The 20,185-nt window shown below is 42.8% G+C and overlaps 1 protein-coding gene across 15 annotated transcripts in view; it reads left to right on the top strand.

Annotated features, from left to right (window-relative positions):
• The window catches only part of ATP11C (ATPase phospholipid transporting 11C), a 172,596-nt gene that overhangs the window by 83,023 nt on the left and 69,388 nt on the right, over positions 1-20,185 (top strand). For all 15 annotated transcript variants that reach the window (XM_023249318.2, XM_023249320.2, XM_023249315.2 and 12 more), the window contains 4 exons: positions 2,854-2,943; positions 5,477-5,557; positions 7,812-7,919; positions 18,666-18,794. In XM_023249318.2, the coding sequence (XP_023105086.2) occupies positions 2,854-2,943; positions 5,477-5,557; positions 7,812-7,919; positions 18,666-18,794 (408 nt within the window). The remainder of the gene's footprint in view (positions 1-2,853; positions 2,944-5,476; positions 5,558-7,811; positions 7,920-18,665; positions 18,795-20,185) is intronic.

Below are 20,185 nucleotides of genomic sequence, written 5' to 3'. Positions count from 1 at the left end.
ACTTATCTCGCTTAGTATAATACCCTCTAGTTGCGTCCATGTTGTTGCAAACGGGGAGATTTCATTCTTTTTCAATCAGAAAGGTTTAGAAGATTAAGATTTCATTCTTAATACAGTGAATAATTGTAAGAGAATAGCTCACAGTGTAGTGGTGAAGAACTTCGCCCTTATAGATAGAAGGCCTGGGTTTGAAGTTAAAGTAAGTCATCGAACTTTTCTGTGTCTCAGTTTTCTTATCTATTAAATGGAGATATTAACAGTAGTTACCGCAGAGGATTGTGGTGAGGATGAAAGAAAGGAATCCACAGAAAGCCCTTAAGCCCCGCGCTTGGCCTGTAGTAACTCAGTCACTCAGTCTCCATAACTAAGACTCAGTAGATGGTAGCTGGTATTGTTCTTCATGTTTCTGTGATTAGTATTACTGCATTCCTGAGAAGTACTAGTGATTTCCTCACTCTCACGGGTTTTGCTTGTGTGGAGTGCTCTCTCTCTTTAAAAGAGGCCTTTCGGTCCATTCTGGAGAGAACACTATTTTCACAATGTGAACTTTTCCTTCTTCACGTGCCTTTTGGCTGCTCATATGTTTCACCAGAATCTTTTAGTTGAAGAAATGTGCGATTTGTAGAATACATTACCTGCCTTCCAGCTTTGTAGCAAGCGTTGATTTCCTTCTTGAACCTTTCGGTAATAAAAATAACTTTGTCTTACTGGGTGCTTTTTGTTTGTTTACAAATGACATCAGTAATGTCAGTGTAACGCTGGGAATAAGTCTTACTAATGCAGGAACACTGAAGAGAAACTTTGACCTGCTTTAAATTTTTTACTAATAAAGTTAGTGTTCCTTTCTTCTTCGGGGAACACGATACTTTTCTTTAGAAAAACCTGTTCTCTGCAGCCTTCCTACTGGACTTTAATACAATCAGCAAGAACCTTTGGGAATCACCAGAATTTTGTAGCTGGGACGAAATTTGGAAATCCCCTTCTGTAGCAAGAGGAGCATTGATTGCATCCTGCTGGGATCTTTAGAGTCTTTAGTTTTCACTATATTTTCCCTTTAAAAACCCTGAGCTTTGATCTTGGAGGCACTTCAGTGGGTTAAGAATCAGTGAGCTCAGGGTGCCTGGATGGCTTAGTTGGTTAAGTGTCAGACTCTTGGTTTTGGCTCAGGTCACGATCTCACGGTTTTGGGAGTTCGAGCCCCGCGTCGGGCTCTATGCTGGCAGTGTGGAGCTTGCTTGGAATTCTCTCTCTCTCTCTCTCTCTCTCTCTCTCTCTCTCTCTCTGCCCCTCCCCCACTCGCACTGCCTCTGTCTCTCTCAAAAATTAAAAAATTTAAAAAATCAGTGAGCTCTTTATAGGCTAAATGGGTGATGGGCATTAAGGAGGGCGCTTATTGGGATGAGCACTGGGTGTCAAATGTAGGTGATGAATCACTGGGTTCTACTCCCGAAACCAAAACTATACTGTATGTTAACGAACTTGAATTTAAATAAATACATTTTTTTTTAAAAAAAGAAAGAAAGGAAAAAAAAGAATCAGTGAGCTCCACGTAACTCTTTGAAGGCATGCCCAAGGTTAAATTTAGAACTCCTGTGTGAAAGACTCTTGGATTAAAGTTTCAAGCCTAAAATTACACTAGCATTCTCCCTTATTTTAAAACTCAGAATCAGTAGAATTTATTAGACATCTCTTTGAATCTTTTCAGACTCCCTGGACAGTGCCTTTTTAGCTAAAGTTATTAAATCCTGGGGCACCTGGGTGGCTCAGTCGGTGAAGCGTCCAACTTCGGCTCAGGTCATGATCTCACAGTCCGTGAGTTCAAGCCCGGCGTCAGGCTCTGTGCTGACAGCTCAGAGCCTGGAGCCTGCTTCAGATTCTGTGTCTCCCTCTCTCTCTATTCCTCCCCTGCTCGCTCGCTCTCTCTCTCTCTCTCTCTCTCAAAAATAAAGATTAAAAAAATTTTTTAAAGAAAAAACAGAGTTCCTATGCTCTCAATACTGTTTTAAAAATAAACAATGAGGGGCGCCTGGGTGGCTTGGTTAAGTGTCTGACTTCAGCTCAGGTCATGATCTTACGGTTCATGGGTTCAAGCCCTATGTCAGGTTTTGTGCTGACCATGCACAGCCTGTTTGGGATTATCTCTCCCCTCCCCCCCCCCCCCCCCCCCCCCCGCCATTTGCGCTCTTTCTCTTTCTCTCTCTCTCTCTCTCTCTCTCTCAGAGTGAATAAATAAACCAAAAAATTAAATAAATAAAGTGAAAGCTCTCTATGCCTCAGGGTTATGTGTATACCTCGGCTGTCATGGAGGTGGGAGGTACTGATAGGGACAGAGTTACATTGGTGACAATGGTCCAGACTCCAGTCGTTAGCTGAGCCAGAGCAATTAATTTGTTCATTCATTCATTCATTCATTCAGCTAATTTATTTAGTGTCTACCTTGTGTCTGTAAGTGTCGGGGGAAAAAGTAATAAAAAGAAATGAACAGCCTGTCCTTATAGAACTCATTGCCTACTGAGGGAGAAACTTTAATAATAAATGCACGCATATATACTTATTCATTGTAACGAGTTTTTACCGAGGAAGTATAGGATGATATGAGAGCACCTAACGAGGAGCCTAATGTAGATCAGGTCAGGGAAGGCTGAGGTTGGAGACTAGATGGCCCAGTTGTAACGCTCAAAGTGAAAACGTCACTTCTCCTGTATGCCTCTAAGTGTATGCTTCTTTGTATGTGTGAGGTTTGGGTTTTAAATGTGCTTTCAAAGTGTCTTGATAATCTGACCCCTATGAGTCATTATTAGGGTTTTTCAAGTTTCCTTTCTAATCATACTCTTTATTTTTACTCCCATACAGTATACACTTTGGAACTTCCTCCCAAAGAATCTGTTTGAACAGTTTAGAAGAATTGCAAATTTCTATTTTCTCATCATTTTCCTTGTACAGGTAAGAGCTCCTCTCTTAGAAACTTAATCACTTCAAACAGATTCTCAGTCCATTTGTAATTTTCAAATGTCCCGTGACCAAAAGATGTTTCAGGGCTTGTTTTAATAAGATATTTTAGGGGCTCCTGGGTGGCTCCGTCTGTTAAGGATCTGACTCTTGATGTCAGTGCAGGTCATGGGATCGAGCCCCACGTCAGGTGTTGTGCCTGCTTGGGATTCTTTCTCTCTGCCTCTCTCTCTGCCCCTCCCCCACTCACGCTCTCTGACTCTCAAATAAATAAATACATTTAAAACTAAGACTTTTTAAAATATTAACATTACATCTCAAGATTTATATGATTTTATATATTTCTAAAGTAGCATTTTTACTTAGAAAACCTGTTAAAAAAAAAAAAAAGAAAGAAAACCTGTTGAGAATTTGTTACTTTCTTTAAAAGCTTTCATTGATTTCCTATCTTTGTTCATCCTAGAAGGACATATATTGTGTGCCGTTCATTTCAGTGCCATACACCAAAATCAAAAATGTTCAAATTAATAGTTTTACTTTGTTGAGCACCAGCTTCAGCTTAATTGAAAGTTTATCCTTTTTTCTTTGTGATTATCAGGTTTGCTCTTCCTCATTCATTTACTTTTAAGTATGAAAGCCTGGCAGACTTGATCTTCTCTGTGTTCCTGCTAATGTTTTATGTTTAACATTTTAGACCTCTTACGTTGCATTCTCCATCTTTAAGTCTATGAGCTATCAAAAGTTTTCCCTCGCCAAGATTACCCCCAGGAAATTTTATTACAGTAAGGGAATTTTTTTTCCTCATTTCATTTTTCAAACGAAGCAGAAACATCCCAGTGAAATCGCTCAAATGCCTTGTTAATGGAAAATGCTTCTGTTTATCCACTTTGAGGCTTTGAGTAAATGGTACTGTAATTTAATTTAGCTCTGCTACTTAAAACTAATCTGGGTTATGCTATGGGAAAGAGCTCATTTCAGCCTTAAATGATGGGGCATTTGAAAAGGAGCTCCTTTAGATCCACAGTAAGATATCTTACAGGACAGCATGAAATCGACGGCAGAAAAAGCTTGAAGAATCCTTCCACGTGGTACACAGCACAGTTCTGTTGGATTCGGTGGATGCGTACCAAGCACCTACCGTGCGCCTCGCAGTGATTCTAGCAAATAGATGCAAATCAAGATAGGACTTTTCTATCCTTAAGGAATTTTCGGTACAGCCAAGAAGACAGTCCTGTATTCCTCTAATGTAATGCAGTACAAGTCATAAAAGTAGCCTGGGCAACATCTTACAGGGATACGGTGGAAGTTAGTATGTCTTTCTGACCAAAAGGAGCTTAAGAAGGCTTCAATGCGTGGATGGTATCTGAACTAAGCCTTGAAAGACCAGAGCGAATTTACCTGGTGAAGAATGCCAGACTGGTGTCTCAGGGTGGGCCTGAGGGCATAGAGCCACATGAAAGCCTATGGCTCTGACTCAGGGTATGTGGCAGAGACAAGCCCGTGGTGGGGATCAGAGATGAGATTGGGGGGCAGATTAGGGATGGTGGGGGGCAGAATGAACTCCTGGTCCTCTGTCCCTCAGATCTAGTTGGCTTTCAGTATTCCTTTGTTTCGGTGAATGACGACAGCATCTACCCAGCCATGTTAACCAGAAACTTGGAAGATCTCTTTAATCGCCCCTGACAAGAAATTCCTCGTTAACCCCTAAATATCTCTGGAGGTTCGTTCCACGTGGACCTTCGGCCACCCTTATCCAGGCCAACATCTTTTACTTGGATTATGGCAGCAGCCTGCTAAGTGCATTCCCTGCCTTCTCTCCTGTTCCCTTCCATTCCGCTTGCCTCAAATGAGGGAGAATGATCTCCCCAAACTGTAGTTCTGTTCATGGGACCTCTCCTTGCCTAAAAGCTTCCGTTATCTCCCAGTGTGGGGTAAAGCATGAACTCTAGCCTAGAGGGCCCCGCTTGGTCTTGCCTCTGTCTCCCTCTGCAGCGGCCATCTCACACCACACTTGCCGCTGGCTTCCTTACACTCCCTCCAACCACGGAGACTTTGCATATGCTGTTCACTGTGCCTGAAAGCCCGTCCTTCATCTAGTTCATTTCCGCTTACTCTTTAGGTCTCAGCGTCTCGCTTGTTTCAGCGTCTGGTTTTCCTGTCAGCTGCCACCTTTAGGAGGGCAGGGACTGTTCTCTATCTTATTAAAAGCGACATCTGTAGAGCGTAGCCCCTTAGAGCCCAGGGGCTGAAAGAAGGGTGCTCAGCAAATGGATGGTGAATGATTGGTTGTATTTCATTGAAGGAGTTAATCCAAGCTGGACTGAAAGCAAAGCCTGAATTTAGAACTGTTATCTTCAACTAACTGCTGTGCGGATTGCTTTTGTTTTGATGAGCGTTAATACTCACCCTGCTGCCTGAATGTGTGTCTTGTCTGTACTTTTTGCCTGAAATGGATGCAGCAGGTACGTCCCGCGTGCACGCAAATGGCCTGTTTTCATTTCACGTCCAACTGAATTTCTTTCCCTAGGTCACAGTAGACACGCCAACGAGCCCTGTTACCAGTGGACTTCCGCTTTTCTTTGTTATAACTGTTACAGCCATCAAGCAGGTAAATTTCTCATTCACAATTACGCATGCATTTCACTCCTGTCTGGTGTGCATTTTCTTGTCAAAGTTCCTTTTTCATATTTATACGGAGTGGGGAGTATCCTTGACGGATTCAGTTTATATTCGGCCCCTGTCGAAACCATGAAAATGACTGGAAGGTACGTCTTTAATTGTGTTTGCCCATTTGCTCCTGAGTATTCGTGTGGGGGGTTGTAACCCGAAAAGAAAGTCGGGAGAAGGTACAGCTCAGTCAGGAAATGAGAGGCGAATTTTTCCAGTGTGGTATATCTTTATCCGAAAAATTCCCATTCTAGTGAATTTTTTGCTGTCGTCGCCTAAAGCAGAGAACTCGATAACACAAATGTTTTATATGTGTTATGTTCCCCGATGCTGCCGAAGTGGGTGGTGGGAGAGGAGACTTTTATTCTTGTTTGTCATCAAAGCCGACGATTGCCATGGTTTCTGATGCTGATGTCTTTGAAGTATTTTGAGCATTTTGTACGATTGTCCCTTTGAAAACTTCCACATGAAACTGAAAGTGGAAATGGGAAACCGGAGGTGAAGAGTGGGGTGGCAGTGTTTATCAGGCCCTGGGACAGTCCGTAGGACCTGGCTAATTGCAAACATACTTTTAGACAGTACTTATCAAAGAGCTCTAAAACTTACCCTAAAGAACTTCAGAAATGAAGGTCTGCTTAATGGTATTTGGAACAAGGTTACCGGTCCTCTTAGGGGTTATCTGGTCTTCTATCTTCCCTACCAGGAACTGCAAGAATATTTTATCAAGTGTTTGGTTGCTAAATAAAGACATTTGGAATGTTCTTTCCCTTAGGCTGTTAGGATTATTTTCTTTAACATCACAGAATTGCCAGTTCCAAGAATAGCTTGCATGGTTTACAAAAGCTCTTACTGATTCATTTTACTCCCTATACTAGTTCATGTTAGGGCCTTTCTTTCCTCACTGACATCACAGAAGGTACCATCGGAAGTGATAGCCTAGCATTGTCATAAAGAGGGACAGAACAGGAATGGATATAGCACTGGGAAAAAAAGGGAAGGCGATCAAGAGATTTTTTTTTTTCAAGCAGTTATATTTGAAAAGGTACAGACATTATTATAAAGAAAAAAAGGAGAAGAGGTCATGCTCAAACAAATGCACATCCTCTTTCCTTAGTTCCTTTGGCTTAAATTTACCTCATACAAAAACCCAACGAAAAATGAGCCGTTAGACCTTTCCCTGATTACCTTTAACTCTAAAAGATGAACACCAATTTATAGTTTCCTTTACCACCAAGTCAGTGGAGAAGTTTAACTGTTGAAGTCCAAACCTTATCATAGATTCTCTGCCAAAATAATCCAATCTTGCCTTTTCTATTCTCTATCCCTGGGAAAGAATTCTATTTCCTCAGAGATGGTCGCTCCCAACAGTCTACTGTAGAGGAATATATTTAAGTGATTCGGTCTGTAAGAAAATAAAACCCAGGGGGAAAAAATTGTCAAATTAAAAAGTAAGGAGATTGGGGCACCTGGGTGGCTCAGTCGGTTAAGTGTCCGGTTTTGGCTCAGGTCATGATCTCACAGTCGTGAGATCGAGCCCCGTGTCAGGCTCCATTATGAGCGTGGAGCTGGCTTGGGATTCTCTCTCTCCCTCCCTCTCTGTCCGCCCCCCCCCCCACCAAATAAATAAACATTTTTTAGAAAAGGTAGAGAAATTAGCACTAACTTGAATAAGAGTAGAATCAAAAGAATAAGTCATAGTCCTTCACATATTACGGTTCTGATGCCTGTGTTTTCATTGATACTCATCTGTGGAATGGCGAAACCTTTTAACACAGTAAAGCTATTTACCGAAGGGGTGTTTTGAAAGCATATCTTAGTTTTGCTGTAAAAATATACAGTGTTGTCTCTTTAGCAGAGATCTCAGTTGAGATTAATATTATAATCTCAACTGGTGACTCAGGGAGGGGGGTTATAGAACTTTATTAAGAATTGCTATGAGGGGCGCCTGGGTGGCTCAGTCAGTTAAGCATCTGACTTCGGCTCAGGTCATGATCACACACTCCGTGAGTTCGAGCCCCGCGTCGGGCTCTGTGCTGATAGCTCAGAGCCTGGAGCCTGCTTCAGATTCTGTGTCTCCCTCTCTCTGACCCTCCCCCGTTCATGCTCTGTCTCTCTCTGTGTCAAAAATAAACATTAAAAAAAAAAAAAAAAGAATTTCTATGTGAGCTTGACTATAGTTATTTTTATCCCCTTAGGGATATGAGGATTGGCTGAGACACAGAGCTGACAATGAAGTCAACAAAAGCACTGTTTACATTATTGAAAATGCAAAGCGAGTGAGAAAAGAGAGTGAAAAAATCAAGGTACGTTTGTAGTTAATTCTTTTTTTTTTTTTAATCATGGTAAAAACACAGCATTTTAAAATGTACAATTTAGCAACATGTAGTACATTCACACCGTTGTGCAGCCGTCCACACTATCTAGTTCCACAACGTTTTCATCGCCCTAAAAGGTCACCCCCATCGGTAATGCGTAGTTATGCCACATGTCCTGCCTCTCCCAGGCCCTGGCCACCACTAATCTTCTTTCTGTCTCTATGGATGTATCTGTATCCATGGATGGATGGATGGATATGGATGTATTTACATTTCCTATAAATGGAGTCATACGCCATGTGGCCTTTTATGTCTGGCTTCTCTCACTTCATGTAATGTTCTCGAGCTCTATTCTTGTTGTAGCATATATTAGTAATTCTAATTTTTATGGCTAATATTCCATCACACGGCTCTACCATTTTTTCTTTACCCGTTCGCCAGTTGATGGACATTTGGGGTTCTTCCCACCTGTTCGCTATTCTGAACATGGCCGGTGTGAGCATTCGCGGACAAGTTTTTGTTTGAACACCTGTTGTCAATTCTCTGGGGTGTATACCTAGGAGTAGAATTGCTAGGTGACAGGGTAGGTCCGTGTTCAACTTTTTCATGAAGCACCAAGCTGTTTTCCACAGCAGCTGTACCGTTTTACATCCCGCCAGCGATGTACGAGAGTTCCATGGGATTATTTTTATCACCTAATGAGACCCCTGTCAGGAAGATTTTAGACTCCCCCACATCGAAGAGTATTTTTTGTTCCCAGCAGATTTTATTTCAGTTAATAATAAACATTACTTTTGAGAGTTTTAGGTTCACAGCAAAATCGGGCGGGAAGCACAGAGTTCACGTACACGCCGTTTTCCCACACACGCGCCACGTCCCTCGCCATCAGTACTCCATAGCGGCATACGTGTTGCAGTCCATGAACTTACACCGGCACATCATTATCACCCGAAGCCCACAGTTTATGTTAGAGTCCGCTCTTGTTCGACATTGTGTGACCTCAGACGAATGTCTGATGACAAGTACCCACCGTCGTGACATCATACAGAATCGTTTCACAGCCCTCAACATCCTTTGTGCTTTGCCTCTTTATCCCTTCATCCCTCCCACGCCAGGTCTCCACTAGCCTTTTTACTCTCTCCGTAGTTTTGCCTTTTCCATAATATTAACACTGTTAGAATCACACACAGTATGTGTAGCCTTGTCAGATTAGCTTCCTTTACCTAACAAGACGCATTTAAGTTCATGCCCTGTCTTTTCGTGTCTTGATACGTCCTTCCTTGTTAGCACTGAATGATACCCCATTGTCTGGAGGTACCAGTTTCCCAACCATTCACCTTCTGAACGACGCCTTCGTTGCTTCCGAGTCATGGCAATTATGAATCAGGCTGCTGTAAACATTTATGTGCAGGTTTTTGCATGGACCTGAGATTTTCATTTATTTGGGTAAATATCAAGGAGCGCGCCTACTGGATTTTATGGTAAAAGCATGTTTTGTAAGAAGCTGCCAAGCTGTCCCCAAAGACGCTGTGCATGTTGCGTTCCCATCGGCAGTGAACGAGAGGTCCTGCTTGTCCACATCCCGGCCAACGTTTGTCGTCAGTGTTTTGGATTTTGGCAGTTCTAATAGGTGTTTAGTGGCATCTCGTTTTTGTTTGAATTTGCATTTCCTGAATGATGTATAGTGTTCAACATGTCTTAATGTGTCCACGCCCTCTCGATATCTTCTTTCGTGAGGTTGTCTACGCAGGTCTTTTGTCCACTGTTTTATGGAGTGATCATTTTCTTATTGTTGAGTTTTAAGGTTTTTAGAAAAATATTTTGGGGCTGTCTCGGTGGCCCAGGTGGTTAAGTGCTGACTCTTGGTTTCGGCTCAGGTCATGGTTTGTGAGTTCGAGCCTCGTGTTGGGCTCCACGCTGACAGTGTAGAGCCTGCTTGGGATTCTCCCTCTCTCCCTCTCTCTCTGCCCCTCCCCTGCTCGTGCTCTCTCTCTCCCTCTCCATAAATAAACTTCAAAAAAGAAAAAGAATACTCTATAGAAAAGTAAATAAAATAAAATACCCTGGATAAGTCTTTTATCAGATATGTCTTTTACAAATATTTTATCCCAATCTCAAAGCATTATTTATTTTTTATTTCATTCTGTTATTGTGATTTAAAAAGCACGTAACATTAAGTTGACCTTCTTAAGCATTTTTTTAAAGTGTAATCTCCATTTTATTTTTTTTCCAGAGAACAGTTTTTCTTCCGTCCTCAAAGACTCAGCTCCTTACATGGGCTTTGGTGGAGGTCGTGGGGCAGCACCTACGGGTCTAGATCGGGGTGGGGGTGTTTGGGCCTTCGGAGCCTCACGAGAGCGATCCCGGACTACCTTGCCGTGAATGGCAGAGCTCACACAGTAATGTAGTTGGACGTAAAGCTTGAGAAGCACATAGGCCTTAAAGACCCTTGCTTCAGAAATGTCCCTGACGGCAGCGGCCTCTACTGTGTTACACATAACGAACTTCGTAATGGCCTTGTCCTTGGGCACGCAATGAGTGCAGTGGCTTGTGGCCCTTTGCAGCGTTACTGTAATTCCTTCCTTTCTTGGTCATCTTGGAAGCAAGGACCCAAGAGAGCCATCCTAACCATTTTCTTTTTTAAGATTTTATTTTTTTAAATAATCTCTACACTCAGCGTGGGGCTTGAACTCACAGCTCCAAGATCAAGAATCACATGTTCCCTTGACTGAGCCAGCCGGGCACCCACGCCGTCTTAACCATTTTTTTTTTTTTCAACTTTTTTAAATTTATTTTTGGGACAGAGAGAGACAGAGCATGAATGGGGGAGGGGCAGAGAGAGAGGGAGACACAGAATCGGAAACAGGCTCCAGGCTCTGAGCCATCAGCCCAGAGCCCGACGCTGGGCTCGAACTCACAGACCGCGAGATCGTGACCTGGCTGAAGTCGGACGCTCAACCGACTGCGCCACCCAGGCGCCCCCGTCTTAACCATTTTTAAGTGCACACTTGCAATCGTGTTAAGTATATTCACGTTGTTGTACAACAAATCTCTAGAATCTTTTCACCTTGTAACACTAAAACTTTATAACCACCAAACACTACCCCCTGCCTCCACCCCTTGCTAATAAACACCTTTCTACTTTGTTTCTATGACTTCGACTACTTTAGAGAAAGACTTCCCATGACTGAGTTCATACAGTATTTGTCCTTTTGGGACTGGCTTATTTGACTGGCATAATACCTTCAAGGTTCATCCATGTTGGAGCATATGACAGAAATCCCCCCCCCTTTTTTAAAATAACTGATAATCAATTTATTAAACAGGTTGATTTAAGCATCTGCAATGGTGACTTGCATGCACCTCAACTCCTGGTTCAATACTAAGACTACATAATATTCCATTTTGTGCATATATTATATTTTCTTCTTTTTTTTTTAAATATTTATTTGTTTTTGAGAGAGAGAGAGAGAGACAGAGACAGAGTGTGGGGAAGTGGCCAGAGAGAGAGAGAAAGAATCCCAATCAGGGAGCCCATCGTGGGGCTCCGTCCCATGAACTGTGAGATCATGGACCTGAGCTGAAATCAAGAGCCAGACCCTTAACCAACTGAGCCACCCAGGCGCCCCTGCATTTTCTTCCACCTCTTAGCTATGTGAATAATGCTAGGACAAACCCAAGTGTACAAATACACTTGAGATCCTGCTTTGAATTATGTTCGATTATACCCGGAGCAAAATGTCTTAATCATGTGGTAATTCTAGTTTTAATTTTTTGAGGAACCTGCATTCTGTTTTCCATAACGGATGTATCATTTGACCTTTGCACTTAGAGCGTACAAGGGTTTCAGCGTCTCTGCCTCTCCGGCACTTGTTAATTTCTGTTCTTTTGATAGTGGCCATCCTAACGTGTGTGAAACCTCTCATTGTGGTTTCCATTTGTACTTCCCAAATGATTAGAGATGTGGAACACTCTTCATGTGCTTTTTGGCCACTTGTGTATCTTTTTTGGAGAAAGTCTATTCAAATCCTTTGCCCATTTTTTAACCAGGGTATTTGCATATTTGTTGTTGAGTTGTAGAAGTCCCTTATATTTTCTGGATATTATCTCTTTATCAGATATGTGATTGGCAGGTGTTTTCTCCCATTCCATGGGTTACCTTTTCCTTGTGTGATTGTTTCCTTTGGTGCAGTTTTTAAGTTTGATGTATTCCCATTTCTAACGTTGTATGTCCAAGAAATCATTGCCAAACCCAGTGTCCTGAAGCTTTTTCCTGATGTTCTTGTAGGAGTCAAAGAAGTTTAGGTCTTACATTTAGGTCTGTGATTCATTTTGAATAATTGTTGTATATGGTGTAAGGTAAGAGTCGAACCTCATTGTTCTGCATGCAGGAACAGCATTTATTGGAGAGACTGTCCTTCCCTCGCATAGTCTTGGCACCCTCGTTGAAAATCACTTGGCCGTATGTGCAAAGGTTTATTTGTGGGCTCTCTCTTCATTGGTCCATATATTTGTCTTTATACCAGTACCATACTGTCTTAATTATTGTTGCTTTGTAGTATGTTTTGAAATCTGGGATTGTGAGGACTCCCCAAGTTTGTTTTTCCTTTTCAACAGTGTTTTGCCTACTTGGGGTCCTTTGAGATTCCATATGATTTTAGGATTTTTTTTCCATGTCTGCAAAAAAATGTCTTGGCATATTGATAGGAATTCCATTGAGCCTGTCATTGCTTGAATAATGCAAGCATTTGAACAAGCTTAAATCTTCTAATTCATGAACACGAAATGTCTTTCCACTTATTTTTATTATCTCTGATTTCTTTTAGCAATGCTTTGTAGCTTTCCTTGTGCAAGCCTTTAACTCTTTGGTTAAATTTATTTCTAAATATCTTATCTTTTTTTCTTAAATTTTTATTTAAATTCCAGTTAACATACAGTGACTATTTTATCTTTTTTGATGCTATTGAAAATGAGATTGCTTTCTTAATTTCCTTTTTGGATTGGTCATTGTTAGTGTATAGAAGTACAACTGATTTTGAGTGTTGGTTTTATATCCTGCAACTTTGCTGAATTCACTTACTAATTCTAACAGGTTTTTGTGTGTAGAATCTAGGGTTTTTTACGTATAATATTATGCCATCTGCAAATCAGGATAATTTTACTGCTTTTCCAATTTTTATGCCTTTTATTTCTCTTTCTCTTCCCTCCCCCCCCTTTTTTTTTCCCCGTCTAATTGCTCTGGCTGGAACTTCCAGTACAATGTAGAATCGTCATACTGAGAGTGGACATCCTTGCTTTGTTCCTGATATTAGAGGAAAAGCTTTCACTCTTTCCTCACTGACTATGATGTTAGCTGTGGGCTTTTCATACATGGATTTTATTATGTCGAGGTCATTTTTTTTCTCTTCTGTTTATTGAGTGCTTTTATCATGAAAGAGTGTTGAATTGTGCCAAATACTTTTTCTGCATTGATCGAAATGACCATATAGCTTTCGTCTGTTGTTGCTCTTGTATGTTACATCACACTGATTGACTTTTGTATGTATCCTTTCATTCCCAAGGATAAACCCCATTTGGTCATGGTGTACGATCATTTTAATGTGCTGTTGGATTTGGTTTGGTAGAATTTTGTTCAGGATTTGGTCATCAGTATTCATTGAGGATATTGGTGTGTAGTTTTTTTTCTCTTCTCTGTCTTTTCCTGATAAAACGGTATCAGTAATTCTGGCCTTATAGAATAAGTTTGGGAATGTTCCCTCTTCGATTCTTCAGAAGAATTTGAGAAGAATTATTTTTATTACTTGTTTCAGTGTGTGACATAGAAAGGCCCCCCATCTTCCTCCTTTTGTTCCTCGGGCTTCTTTCTTTGCCTGGAGGCCGATCTCAGCCAGGTATAATCTTAATTAAATCAGTTTATGCTATTGTGTGAAATGCTATTTGATTCGGCCCTTTCTGGAATATTTGTGTGTGGCCAGAAATGCTTATAAACCAAAAGTATCTAAATGTTTGATTGCTTGCCTGGGAGTGGGCAGACTATTGTTGAGTAAGAGAGTAACTTGGTGTGTACCCTCAGCGCAGTGGGAATTTTTTGAAGGGTTTTAAAGCCAGGAGTCACTTGCAAAAGAGGATAGGAGCCTATATCAGGATGATACTAGTAGAGATAACGATAATAAAAATAGTAGTTAACATTTATATATAACGTAAATATGCCAAGTATTCCCTGTCACTTTATATTAACTGATTTAATGCTTACTTTAGGGGCGCCTGGGAGGCTTAGTCAGTTGAGTGTCCAGCTCTTGATTTCAGCCCAGGCCAACGATCTCACGATTCGTGGCATCAAGCCCCGCGTTAGGCTCTGCGCTGACAGAATGGAGCCTGCTTGCGATTCTCTCTCCCTCTCTGCCCCTCCCCTGCTCGCATGCTCTTGCTTGCCCTCTATTTAGAGATAAATAAACATTTAAAAAAAATCCTTAACTTTATAACAGTCCTATGAAGTAGGTACTTGTACTGTTCCCTTTTACAAATGATTAAAACTGAGGCTCAGGGAGGTTAAGAAACTTGTCCATGATTAGTCAGTGGAAAGCCTGGGATTTGAAACAAGTTTGGCTGTAGAGTCCCTGCTTATAACCACAACTTTGTACCACCTGCCTTGTGATTAAGATAAATGGATCTATTTGGAATATATTTTGGAGGTAGAATCATCAGGATTCAGTGATGTATTGGATGCAGGGAGGGAGAAAAAGAGCAAAAAAGAATAAAGGTAGCCTTCTTGGTTTTGGCTTGAGGAGATGGGTGAATTAAATTGAGCTATTTAAACCAAATGCCAGTGCTGTTAAATCAGATGGAGATTCGGGGAGAAGAATGGGTTTTGTGACAGATGTGGGAGTAAAGGGGAAATCAAGAATTCCATTTTAGCCGTGTTAATTTTGAGATACCTATTAGACATCCAGATGGAATTGTCAAGGCTGGAACTGAGACCTATTTGAGCTGTCAGTTGAAATTTGGATTTCATCAACGTGTAGATGGTACATGAAGCCATGGGCCTAGATGGAATCTTAGAAGACAGATGAGAGCCTACAGACAGGACTTGAGGATTCCCAAGGTGAAAGGAGCTCACGGTTCTCTGTAAGGAAGAGTATGGGTGTTGGTGTTGGAAATACAGAAGCGTTTCTTCAGGTTCCCTGATTATTTCCCTTTTTGCATCCAGTCTGCTGACTGAGCCACCCAGGCGCCCCTTAATCATAGTTATTTTTATTTTTACATGCCTGTCTTACAATCCAACATCTCAACGTTTCGGGAACTGGTCCTGGTGATTCCTTTCTCTCTTCGTGGTAGGTCGTCTTTGTCTTGTGTTTTATGTGTCTTGTATTTTTGTATTGAATTTTGGACCTCGTATGTAAACCAAAGCTAGAGACCCAGGTCAGTCGTATTTATGTTCTGCAGTGGGCACACCTCTTCCGTCTGCCCATCGGTGTGAAGGGTAAGCGAGTCCAGTCGGGACTTGAGCCGGCTTTGGTTTTTGCTGTATAGCTCTTGCTACTTTCATTCAGTACCTCGCTGGAAATTCCAGCTCCGGGAGTGCTGGATTGCCATTGCCCTGTGCTTTGCGTGGGGCCCGGGGTACCAGAGGGCCTTCGTCAGTGTTCCTGTTCCACCCTCCGCTTGCGGCAGGTCCTTATAGCCCTGACACCCCGAGTGCCCGTCTGTGCCTTTTCTCCTCCCCCCGCGGTAGATTGCTATTTCTTACTGTTATTCGTTGCGGCTCCTGGTGACAACAGAACGATTTCTTCTTGGTTCTCCTGCTCCCGTATTCAGCAGGGCTTGGGCACCTTCGCCTCGGTACTGAATGCCTTGTCGCCCTCCTTCCACCCTTCCTCCAACGGCGGTTGAACTCTGCCTTTTACTAGCGCTAGGACCCCGGTATCAGCGGCTTTTCCGCCCCATCCCCAGCAGCAAATGGTGTCTGCTTCTACCTCTCCTCTAGCAGCGGTCACGTTTCCTGAGACTGTGCCGGGGAAGGCTTCTCGCCTGTCCCCTAGACCTAGATGGCCTCTGCCTCCCGTGAGAGCAGGCTCCACGATTCTGGATGCTGGCATATTTTGCACCTGTCTCCGCACAGCCGTCAGTCACACCCTGTATGCCTGTACCAGCGAGGGAAGGCTCTTTTCGGCCTCCTGCCCTGGTGTTTGCTCAGGGGCACCCGATGGATGCCTGTAAAGAAGAAATGATGGGTGGTGATGATCCCGTCTTCTCTGTCAGGTTCGCAGAGATTTGAAACTGTCACGTTCGCTCCCATCAAGCCTTGAAGAATTGCTACAGAATCTGGTTGTTTTCTTCTGCTGCCCTTTTATGGCTGTCATCTCGTGCTCCTGTGCCTTGTGAATTGTGAAACAATTCGTTTCTCCTGTCGCTCCTCACCAGGGCTTTTCACCCTTTGAAATTCAGTTTACGTGGTTGCCTCGCAACCTCAGCTCTCTGATGAACTAAAAAAAAATCATACTTTTGCAGATGATCTGGCTTTTTCTGATATTTATCAGAAGGGATGGTGATGTTCTCTTCATGCTTTTAACTAACGCTAAAGGGAAGTAGAACCTGAGTTGAATGCTTCAGGGGACCGTGTTGTTCCTTTTCCTTAAAAGCCCCTTCCTCCTTCCCCCTTGCCTTCAGGGTAAGGCCTAGCCTCTGCCCAGCCCTCTGAGATCTGGCCTCTGACCACCTCACCAGCCTCAGCTTGCACTCCAGGTACAGGGACCTTTATAGTTCACATCTAAGCAAATCGTAAATGGTGTTAGGGGTGCCTGGGTGGCTCAGTCGGTTAAGCGTCCGACTTCCGCTCAGGTCATGATCTTCGGTTCGAGAGTTCGAGCCCCGCGTCGGGCTCTGGGCTGACAGCTCGGAGCCTGGAGCCTGCTTCGGATACTGTGTCCTCCTCTCTCACCGCTCCACCCCTGCTTGTGCTCTGTCTCTGTGTTTCAAAAATGAATAAACGTTAAAAAAAATTTTTTTTTAATCATAAATGGCATAGAAGAAATTGTGTATTTGTGGCGCGTCTTTATCGGTGCCTAAGAATCCTCTTCCATCCTTTAATACGTGTTTCCTTCTTCTCAGATGATTGAGGATTTTGTTTGTTGTTTCTCGTCTGTGTATTTAATCATAGATTGTAGTTTTATGTAAGCAACATAAGTGTTTATGTAAGGGAGGAAGGAAAGAGCCAACAAAATATTATTTACAAATTAGTTCAGTTATTGATGCTGTTTCTCTTGGCTACTGATTAAGATTGGCAAGAAAATAAAATGGTTCCTGAATAGGTCTCGGAATCCTCATCTCTGTCTGCCAAATCGTGTAGCAAATAGACGACAGGTGTGTCATTTATTGGGCATTTCACAACCGGTGCGTCCGGGTTGGTGCGCTAGATATTGACACACACACGCGCCAAAGTGGGTTGTGTTCTGCCACAAGCAGCTTCCTCCATTTACCTGAGGGGCTGTACCAAACTGACGCCTAACATTTTCTCTCTGTGCCACGGTACGGAAAAGGTTGGGAAGCACCGAACTTTCCATTCCTTCCATCCTTCCCCAACATCTTACGACTGTCCATAGGCTGGAGGTAAAGTAGTTGCAGGGTGTTCGCAAGAATCATCGGATGGTGAATATGTGCCAGGTACTTCGCTAACCGCTTTACCTGTGTCCTCACGTCACGCTCAGACCGATCCTGTGACGTGGTTGCAACCATCTAAGGCCCTTGCCCAAGCTCATAGGGAAGTGGCAGAGCCGAGCTGTAAAGTCAGGTTCAAAAGTCCTACCTTTTAGGGGCGCCTGGGGGGCTCAGTCAGTCAAGCGTCCGACTCTTGGTTTCGGCTCAGGTCATGATGTCGCAGTTTGCGAGTTTGAGCCCCGCATCGGGTTCAGCACTAACAGTGTGGGACCTGCTTGGGATTCTCCCTCTCTCCCTCTTTCTCTGCCCCTCCCCTGCTCGTGCTCTTTCTCTCTCTCAAAATAAATAAACTGTAAAAAAAACCCAGTCCTACCTTTTAGCCATTATGATTTATTCCCTACATTATTAAATTCTCTGCAATAGAAATAGTTCATGATTTCTTCTCTCCTGTTTTTCCCACACTTGAGCTTTGGGGACTTGCTGATAGGAAATGGTTTCTCATGGATGTATTAATGGATTGTTCTGGTAGCAGATGAATTATTGGAAAGCGACCTATTTGAAAATTATGTTTTTGTCCCAGCGTTTTTTCATGGGAAAAATAGATGCCTCTCTGATTAAGTTTTTCCGAGCACTGAAGAGGGAACTGGTGCCCTACGGTAACAGCTGTGAGCGCACGGAAGGCAAAAGCGTATTGAAACATGCACGATGCCCAGTGTCCGGGAAGTGCTCAAGTTGAGACATTTAGATTTTCTAGATTCCTTCATGAAGTGATGATACTCGGCGTCTTATTGAACAGCAGTGCCCAAAACATCAGAGGGCAAATGGGTCCCTGGGTACCAAAATTGTTGCTTTGACATTCAAGTTCAACAGTAAGGACATCCGACTGCATCCTTAAGTCCTTGTGACCTTAAGGGGGATTCTGAATGTTGAACAGTGATACTCATTATCTTTCACGTGGCATAGGACACAGACACTCTTCTAAGAGCGGGACAGGTCTCTTGCTACTGTTTTGGCTTTAGTTTGAGATCTAATGAATGCTTTGTTTGGAATTAAGAACATTTCTTTTTCTCCGTGTACTAGGTCGGTGATGTAGTAGAAGTACAGGCAGATGAAACCTTCCCCTGTGATCTTATTCTTCTGTCGTCCTGTACCAGTGATGGGACCTGCTACGTTACTACGGCCAGTCTTGACGGGGAATCCAATTGCAAGGTAATGGAAAGGAAACCTTGCCTGAGCGGAGCTTGGGACAGTTCATCGTCTAGCACTCCTTCCCACTGCCCTCCCCTCCCCCTTCTTTTCTTTTTTCCTGTTGGTGTTAAGTTTTGTATTCAAAGACCGCTTTTATGGAATCGTCTTTGAATTTCTAAGCAGATACACAGCTTGAGGGAAAAGGGTGGAGTTCAGTGAGGAAAATACTCGCCCCAGATAAAAGCCACTACCTTTTTTTGTAGCACTGCTTGCATTTAATATTGACATCTCCCATTCAGTGTTTTATTTGGGCCTTTTAAAATGAATGTCTTCAGAGGCTTAAACTGTGTAACTACAAAAATAACTTCATATACTCTAACCTTGGATCTATTTTTATTTTTAAAAGGAATGAATATTTTCTTTAAACAATGCTTACTCATGGCTTATAGAAACTCTACCTTGCAGTAATTTGATTGCTTTCTTTAAAAAAATACCTTAGGGGGGCGCCTGGGTGGCGCAGTCGGTTAAGCGTCCGACTTCAGCCAGGTCACGATCTCGCGGTCCGTGAGTTCGAGCCCCGCGTCAGGCTCTGGGCTGATGGCTCAGAGCCTGGAGCCTGTTTCCGATTCTGTGTCTCCCTCTCTCTCTGCCCCTCCCCCGTTCATGCTCTGTCTCTCTCTGTCCCAAAAATAAATAAACGTTGAAAAAAAAATTAAAAAAAAAAAAATACCTTAGGGTTTTGTTTGGCGAATGTCTGTTTTATTGCAACTAGGAAGGATTATAAATGTGTTAAAATAAGTTTGCTCAAACTGGAAGATCACTTACTTCCGTGGTACTTTCTGGCAGTCAGTTCTTGGCCGTTGTCCAGAGCTCCACAGGGCACGAAGATGCATCCTCTATATGCTGCCTTTACAGAAAGGCACTGATGGGCTCACCTCTGTGTGTACCCTTGAGGCCTCTCTCTGCTTGCTTATTCCATCTGGAGTCAAGAACCAGGGCTCAGTATGTGAAACAGGAACTGAAACGCCTGTTAGATGATGAATTCCGTACTTCAAGGGCACGGTGATAAACTCGTCCGTTGAAACCGTTCAAAAACAGAGTTGAATTTGAGGGAGGGAATGTCCAGATAAAAATCGAGAAATGTACCTAAAGATTCCCTAATAGGGGAAAAAGTTGCCTCGAGACAGAAAACTTTCTAGGGCTTTCTTTTTTCCGTTAAGTTGATCTGATCAAATCAGCTCAAAGTACACGGGTTTCAAAATCAGGTGACAGTTTTAAATAGAGCTCTAGCACTTCTGTCATATTCCCAGAAGACTGTGCGACAGCTTTCCCTTGTGCATAAGTGGTTGCAGTCTTTCGGTCTGTGTTAGCCCTCCTTTGATGATTTATAGATGGGCTTATTGGAGCCTGCC

The sequence above is a fragment of the Felis catus genome, chromosome X (genome assembly GCF_018350175.1).
Source record: "Felis catus isolate Fca126 chromosome X, F.catus_Fca126_mat1.0, whole genome shotgun sequence".
Classification (NCBI taxonomy): Eukaryota; Metazoa; Chordata; class Mammalia; order Carnivora; family Felidae; genus Felis; species Felis catus.
This window is presented reverse-complemented; position numbering and strand designations above follow the sequence as displayed.